An 8,939-nucleotide genomic window follows, 5' to 3' on the forward strand; every position below is an offset into this window, starting at 1 on the left:
TTGTGGGTGTATATAATTTATATTTAACGTTAATATTTTAATATAAAGTGCATTTTGTAAATCTTTTAAACGAGCCCGCTCACCAACTAAGAAGTAGAGTCAAGCCTAGCTAAAGCTTGGCTCATTAGCTCAGCTCGCGGGCATTCATTGAGCCAAGCTAAAGCCTGGCTCATTAGCTCAGCTCGCGGGCATTCATTGAGCCAAGCTAAAGCCTGCTCATGAGTTGACTTGGCTCAATTACAAACCATAGTGTTGCCCACAGTGAGAAGCAAATTAGACAACAATTAACTAATACAAAGATTCTTTTAAATATGCATTATGATCATGATAGTGGTGCAACTAAGGATAAATATAGTTTCTGGTTCCTTAGTTGCACCGCCATCATCTTCAAGGTTTCCTTTATAATGACAACGGTGAATAGCAATTAGCAATACACAGTTAAACTCCAACAGTTCTTCAAATCACCCAATCTAATATTGGTTTATAAAATGTAATTATGAGCCTTTAGAAATGAACAATTTTAAATACAAATACTATCACACCATGCTGAAAGAAAAAATGATTATGATATGATCAACAAATCAGTGAAAACAAAATTTAACTTGAGTACATAGCACAAAACATTATAAGTTAACAAATGAATAAGTTGAGCAAATTCAGCTTTGTTTAACAAGATAGCTATCAGGTGATTCCACTAAAGACAGACTTCTAACATGCATGACATCAGTGTTTCAGAATAAAAATTAAGGGCAAAATCACTTCCAAGGTCGAGAAGTTAATCCATCCTGAAAAAAAATCTGCAGCCTTTGACAGGAGAATTGATGGTGAATTAGAACACTAGGGATTTTGATCAATTAAATTAATTAAAATATAAGATCATAACAACAAGGTTAAAAAGGAAGCAAACAAGAAAATATTAAAATGTTACTTAGAGAAATTACAAAATGAATATATATATATATGTAGCATGAGGTTCTATATATATAGGATCACGAGAGGTGTAGCAATTTGGATAACAAACCCTTTTCCACAAGTTTTGACAACTAAGATGAAATTAAATGATTAAGGAACCATATGACTGGTATTTTTACTTTGCTCAAGATTATGATGATATATTCTTAAAAACGAATTTATGAATAAAATGAAGCTATGGGAAAGGGTAAGAGTATAATTACATTATTTTTAGAGAATTAATTTTATTGCATACTAAGAAGATTTAATACAGAAGCAGCTTAAATATTAAGACAATTAAAGAAAATATAAAATAAAATAAAGAAAGGAAACTCGTATAACTGTAATTAAATCATGTGAATTTCATGTTACCTAAGGCACAAAGGTACAGAGTAAAACTATGCCGACATTATTAAATAAATGAATGATGAAGCATTGCCTAGTATTAAAACCAATTATTGAGTGGCTCAATGATTTCTTGTGATTGTAAATTTAAATCAATCATCAACATTATGTTGAAATTTTTTTTTATTAAATAAAGAGATGTTTAAAAAAAAAGTTCAATGCGGAGAGATTTGTGTATGCTTTTACCAATTAATATAGTTCTAACTAGTGGTACATCAACTGAAATATGTGAATGCGTTCAAGTACAATAAAGACTGAAAATATGATATGTAATTGTGGCAGGTATAATGTTTAACAAATATCAATTAATATTATTAGAAGATAACATGATACAGAAATGTGATAGACTTGAATATAGTGCATCTATTAAATAAAAAAATTGAAGAAACCAATGAGGATATAACTTCAATAGTTGAGAATGAATGCTTAACATTGAAAGATGTCAACAATTTTTTAATGATAAGGGAACATGAAAGAGACTTAGAAAAAAAATTTATTAAAACACAATTAGGCTGGAAATGTTGTACATAAACAAATTTAGGGCTATAAAGAAGTCATTAATCTCTAAGTTGTGTAAGAAAAATGAGAATGTTTAAATGGATTTGTCAAATAAAGGATAAATTATGGGATAAATTATTAAATGATATATTGGAATGATATTTGTTGAATACACAAATATTAAAAATATATTTATTTGATTAGAACATGCATAATGAATGGCTAAAACTAAGCAAATTAGATGAGTTGGCAAAATTGATGGCAGATGATTAAGGGAAAAAAATTATCCCTAAAATTACATATGAGTTGTTCACAATGATTTGCAAAGAATAGATTTAAAATATTTAACACAAAAAAGTTTAAAAAGTATGCTGATTCATAGCACCAACCCCAAATAGTTTGGATATGTTAATGATGATGATAAATGATTACAAATGCCTTAAAAATTGGCACATTCAAAAAACATCATTAGAGAATACACTTACAAAAAGGAATCTGAGATTCCTTGGCTATTTGTATTTTAATATGATGTTTTGCACACAAAATTATCTTATTACAACACATTTATAGTTGTGGCTTTCATAATGGCGGACGGCTTCATGTAAACGTCAATTGTTATGTACTCAAATTAGAAACAAACTAAAATCTCAATACCACAACTTTAACAGCTGATATTGTAATTAATCATTAATTATATGCAATTATCTTTTGCTCGCCCATTTTCTAAATCTTCAACAACTCGAGCCTTCAAGAGTCTTTTAAAACATTTTTCAATGCAGAGGAAACTATTAGCAGACTTTTGATAGTCATTTCAAAACATTAATGCTAAACAATAACATATTAAATTGCTTGTAAGACATCATCATGTTCATGCTTCAGGTTGAGTCTCCTTCCAATCGAATAAAGTAAGAAATTAACAATTTTATAACTTATTCAGAATTACTTCTGAAAAAAACTACTCGCACAGTGAATTAATTTAGGAACGTATGATGATAAGAATACAAGAACTATACAATCTCCTAGCATTTCTGCACGTCCTCTAAATATTCATTCCTCTAAGCTTAGTCTATTGTAATAAATTATAACATCATGTTTACATATTCTAAAAGGTATTTAATGTTATAGAAAGTGAAGAATTACTTGAATTAAACTCTTTCTTGTGCATGACATCTAGTCAGAGCCAACATTGGTGAATTTAAAATATAAGTATGTAATACAAGAAGTGAAACAAAGGTCGGCATAACCAGAAAAACCACAGCTTCGAATAAAAAGAATGAATATGAGATAGAACAGAAATATGAGAAACACTGGTAGAATAAAAGAATATATACAACAGAAAATAGTTTGCATACCCCAGATGCAGCAGAATTGCCAACCTTGCTATCAGAATTTTTAGAATACAGCCACTGAGGAGATAAAGGGAAACTATTCTCAGAAGTCAGTTGATCTGCAGAATGCCAAACTATTAGGAAAAAAAAAATCCAGGGCAATTTACACAATCAATTAAGAAAATATAGCATGTATGACAAGCAAATAAAGATTGGAAATCTTAAATCTATTGAAGTAGGCCTTCTAAGCTGCTAAAAGTAAAGTTCTAAGCAATGGCAAGAATAGCACGATGTTCAGAACACCTAAATAATTGTAAAATAATTTTAAAATAATTTTAGTGTGGAGACCCTAAAACAAAAATAGGTAAAGATTAACTAGGGGAAGCATAACAGTGAATTTGAGTAAATGAAAGGCATCATATCATATACGCTAGTAGATAGACAAGTACACACATGCATGCTCGCAGTGTATACCTAGCACGCATGCAAATTTAGAAAACAAATTCCGACACATGCAAAAATAAATTCAAGATTATATGCACTAAACAAACAGCATGCTTAGTAATACAAAAGCACAACAAGTAACTAGCCCATCTGGCATAGCCTAAGAAACTCATATCAAACATTAAATATTCAAATTAAATGGATTCTACACTGCCTTATGAAATATACCATTATAAATTAAGCTACGTGATAGATATAATCTGCTAAAAATTATAAAACAATGAAATAAGCCAAAATAACATACTACAATTAACATTAAAAGCTTCAAATGCATAATAAAAAACTAAACTACCGTGCAAATTTCACAAATACAATAAATTCATGAGAAATAACCTTTTGAGTCATCAAGAGAGCCCATGAGACCCTTTTCGTCATCAACCATTCCAGTGGCATCACCTTCCAAAGCAAGGGTAGAAAATCATTATTAAGGATCGTATAGTGCGAATGATTAGTTTTCGTGCAAAAATGAAACGAGAAGTAGAGAAGTAGAACAGCAACAAAACACTCACATAAGTTACAAAATCAACGCGAAATCAGCAAAACAAAACAAAATAATATTAACGCGTTCCCTCATTAATAGATTCCAGATAGCACAATCCACTTACAACACCACAAATGCCCCAATCTTAGGATCTTCTGCCATTACCTAGCATCCCAGAGCGCTGAACTCATTTTCCTCCACTGACCAAACATAACCTATTTTCAAAAAATAATCCCTCGCAATAAAGTAAAACAATACAACAAAAGTTCACCAAACAAAAAAAATTCCATCACCGAACATCTACAGCCCAACAAAAGAAAACCCTAGAGAGCTCAAACCCCCCACCCTAGCCGATCCATGCCAAACAAACCAAAAGGAAGGGAGCTAAATAGAGTGAGTAACCCATATACCTTTGCCGCCCCAAGCCTCAGGGTTAGGCTTCGTCTGCATAATACGCGCCAGATCTAACTTTCGTTCCGCCATGAAAGCAACAGAAGACCGCCGATCGTCGGAAGAAGCGGAACCAAATTAAGGTTCCCGATCGCCCCAAAGACAGAGGATGAGAAAGATCTACCGCCGCTAGATAGGAACTTCCAGTTCGACAGTAAAATCGCAAAAAGACCGCAATATCAACGGCCGGCCGGAGACTTCCGGCGAAAGAGGTAGGGTTTCAGATTCGAAGCCGGCGAACACGAGCGCAAGCGAGAGCCAGAGCGTGCGACGACGACTCGAGGGCGAAAGAACTCGGCTACAGCATCAGAGGGCTCGTAATCACGGAGGAGAGAGATTATGACAAGGAAATGGGGGAAACGATAACAATACCTAGCTTATTCTGAGTATTTATAGCGCGGATTAATAAAAACGAGTTCGGAGGCTATTTTCATTTTCACCCGGAGCCGAACCCAATGATGCTAAGAACGGATAGGGTCTGGGGCGAAATGTGGGGCTGCGTGATAGTATTTTTGGTTGAGCAATTTGAGGACCAAAAATAGACCGAGGAAAGAACCATAGATTAGAAGATGAAATAATTCGAGTAAGATGCAGACGTGGCGCCTTGCTTTCAAGTGAAATAATTATTAGATGATGTACTAACAAATTATTGTGGGTGTTAATAGAAACTTTAATAATTATTATTTATCTTTGAAGAAAATCTTTTTAAACTCGTTTATTAAATATTTATATTTTAAAATATTCAAGTAATATTTTGTGATAGAACATTGAAACATGGAATAATAAAATGGTGATGTGAAACGCTCAGTGATTGAGCAGGCAAATCAAAAATAAATACATGTGTGAATTTTTTCTAGTGTAGTGGTAAAATATGTGAACTTTTTTCATGCATATAACATATGTGCATGTTTCATAGCATTGTGTGGTAGACAAACCCAGAGTCCGTTTGGAGCAGCTTATAAGTGTGGACGGCGTTTTCAAAATGCCGATGTACCGTTTGGTTCGCGCGTTTCACTAGCTTATCTGAAACTGCGTTTGGGTTTTTACACTAAAAGCAGGTCGCGAGTCGACTCCTGCGGCCGGCCCGTGGGCCGCGTTTCAGGATAAGCAGCTTATACTGAAACGCACAAGTTGTTTCAAACGGACCCCTAATCTCTCTAAGACAGCCAAAATGTTCACTAATATTTATGCAGGGTAAACGTTAGGTTGAGTTTAAAATGAACATTCAATCTAGCTTTTATATTCATGTCTAAGCTGAAATTGAACTTATTTTATCCATAAATTTAATTCTCATAGTGTTGGATCTGAATATGTTGTGTGAATCGCACCTGAAAAATATGATTCACACCTGAAAAATATGAGTACAATAGAAAGAGAAGAAAGTGTGTGTGTGTGAGCGTTGACATAGTGCACAATAAATATTTGGTTCTCTTAAGCATGACCGTCTGACCTTTTACAGTGAAAATTACCACTTATTTATAGATAATGGAGTATCAAATGTACAATTACATGTTTGTCGTACTTTTTTTATGAGTGTGTTACTGGATATTATAGGTACAAAAAACGAGCTTATGGCTCGACCACCCTATCATTCAGACGATTCGAAACGGTGGTCCTTCGATCAACAAGGTCCACTTATGGGGGTCTGTTGAGTGGGGAATTTGATCGTCATTGGTTGTCATTTGGTCCTCTAGACCTTCAATCAGTTGGTTTGAGTTAGCTGGTCGACTGCATCAGTCCAGTCGTCGACTATCAACCCTTAGATGAGGCACTCATGTTTCTGGGATGACTCTAGATTGTCGGGCTAATGGTGAATCACCATAATCTGACAGTTAACTCACCTTTAAATGATAGGCTTGTCTAAAGTATTAATGGAGCATGTCGTGATGAGGATATTAGGACTTGTGAGAAGTCATTGAGGGCTCTCAGAAGTCAACTGATATTTCTAGGATTAGAGTCTGGATGATGCTTTCTCTCATAGTAAAACAAGTCTTGATCTTTGTCTTGGCGACCTTCATTCGATTGGCTTTGGGTCCTGACACAGAAGGGTCTTATAGCCTTTTGGCGACATGGCTCTTGTTCTTCCCTTTGTTAGTCATCTATAGTAGCTCTTTTGCTTCTTGGTCCGTTAAAATTCTTTAAGATTTGTGCTGACATTTTCAGTCATACACTTAAGTGTACCAAAAATAAACTTGAGTAAAAGTTAGTTTATTCCAAACCAAAAAAAAAAAATTTCTAAGAATACATTTATTCTAATTTCATAAAGTTGTTGTTTGCATTTATCCTATAAAGTATTATAACCAGAGATGGTGAGTGGACGAGTTGCAACCACCATTATATGGTATGATAAAGAATTGATAATCCTGTACAAATTTGTTCCTCAAAATATCGATAGTAAAAATTATTCACTCAGAGCATTAATTTGCACAATTTTTGGTCACGACTTGTGGCCTAGATGGTATTGTGGCGGTCGGGGTTTGATAATAGCCACAATTGATGGCAATATGATGATGACAATGTGACATGCATCAATCTTACATCATTTTACTTGTTATTTTTCCTGCATTTTTCATCTTAAATTCATTTATTTAACACAAATTATGCTTGGGAAATGTATTTTGTTCATATTGTGCATAATGCATGAATTGAATAAAAACGAGATGGAACGAGAAACCCAGCAAGAAAGCGCTCTAAAACGGTGAGACATCGCTTTAAAGGCAGTGTGAATGTGCTATTGATCGAACCAGGCTGGTGTGACCACACCCAAAGATGGTGTGACCACGTCATTGATTGGAGTGGGGCGGCAAAACCATGCCGCAATTGGGTGTGACCACGCCAACCCTGGCAGAAGAATGGCGTCGCCACCCCGACAAGTGGGAAACACTTTGAAAAAGAGATTCCATAATCAAACTGTGATTCATGCACTAAAATCAGACCTTGGGGCTTCTAAGAAGTAGTTTTGTATCAAAGAATGCTTTTAGACTAACAAAAAAGAGAGTTTGAGAGAGGATTTGAGGGATTTCTTCCTCCTTGGGTTGAAACCTTTGTCGGCACTATTTTTGGTGCGGGGTTTGCCCGTAAGAAGCTGTCGGTCATCGGAATTGAAAATCTGTTGCCCGCTTCGGAAGGACATTAAAAAAAATTTAGTTTTGAAAAAGATGAAGTTAAACTGACCCCATAATTTTCATAGTTTAATGGAAGAGCATTTTACCTCAAATTCTGTATCTATCCCAAAGGATGAATACAAGAATTGAAGGGTGAGGCTCGATCAAATAAACTAGAGAAAGTCATGACATCCGTTTGATCTGCGGAACCAATATATTGGCCGACAAATTCCCCTATTTAATATAAGGAATTAAATAGGGTTTATATTGTGCTGGGTTCGGGAAAAGCTTCCTATAGGGGCAAGCCCCTATAGTTAATTACATCTTAGATAACTGAAGTTACCTAAGAATACTCTCGATAGAAATCAAGGAAAAATTATCTTCAAGGAGTTCAAATGGTAAGGACATTTCAAAGATATCGGACTAAGAAGTGTGAAGGGGGATTGGTTCAAATTTGGAACATTTTATTTTAGAGTCCAAAGAAGGAAATACTAGAGGATGCCACAGATCCGAAGGAGAACTTCGGTGACTTCCTAAGCTATCCTATTATTTGGCTTCAATTTAGGAGAAATCACTTAAATGTTTCATCCTGCAATTTTTTATTTATTAGGATTTATATTTGTGTGAAACAATCAGCACAAATAACCTTTGAAAATGTGAGGATTTAAGTCATGACAAATGACTACCTCGGAGTCCTAAGACGGGTTTAGGGCTTATATTGTACAACAGGATTGTACAAATGCCTAAAAGATGTGTTTGAGGATTTATATTGCACTAGGCAAACGACCTCGATATCCTATGGCTTTGTTGTTTTAAAGCTAAGGAAGGATGTGTTGGACATGTTGTTGAAGATACTCTTGCTGTTGAAGATGATCGGGTTGCCCACCATGTAAGCTCCAAGCTCCTCGTTGTAGCAGAGTTCAAGTTTTCTAGGTCATTTGGTTATAATATCAAATCAGGTGACTTTATGATTAAAGTTCTTTAAATTTTATTATGGGCATATTAAAGTTGATTAAAGCGACACCGGTCAAGATCCCACGGTTCCATCGTCCCGGCACCACTATTTTCTATCGGAATCACTTAGTCCAAATGAATTTACTAAACTCAACTTAATGAGTTCCATAATTTCATTTAGACTGTGGGAAGCCTTGTTAGCAACCGTAGGTTACCTCCTCCAAGGGGTTCCCGATCTTCCGATAGAGACATATTAATTTAGTT

General features: G+C 34.8%; 1 protein-coding gene across 3 annotated transcripts in view; it reads right to left on the reverse strand.

Moving 5' to 3' along the window:
• LOC110029136 overlaps positions 1-4,987 on the reverse strand; it is an 11,964-nt gene extending 6,977 nt beyond the window's left edge. For 2 of the 3 annotated variants that reach the window (XM_020731283.1, XM_020731282.1), the window contains exons 1-3: positions 4,578-4,986; positions 4,020-4,082; positions 3,207-3,301 (exon numbers count right to left, since the gene is read on the reverse strand). In XM_020731283.1, coding sequence (XP_020586942.1) covers positions 3,207-3,301; positions 4,020-4,082; positions 4,578-4,650 — 231 coding nt within the window. In that variant the 5' untranslated portion in view covers positions 4,651-4,986. Of the gene's footprint in view, positions 1-3,206; positions 3,302-4,019; positions 4,083-4,577 lie in introns of all 3 variants that reach the window. The other variant, XM_020731284.1, reaches the window with a different exon arrangement.
• Positions 4,988-8,939: the final 3,952 nt, after the last annotated feature.

Source organism: Phalaenopsis equestris, unplaced genomic scaffold (genome assembly GCF_001263595.1).
Source record: "Phalaenopsis equestris unplaced genomic scaffold, ASM126359v1 Scaffold000552, whole genome shotgun sequence".
Lineage (NCBI taxonomy): Eukaryota > Viridiplantae > Streptophyta > Magnoliopsida > Asparagales > Orchidaceae > Phalaenopsis > Phalaenopsis equestris.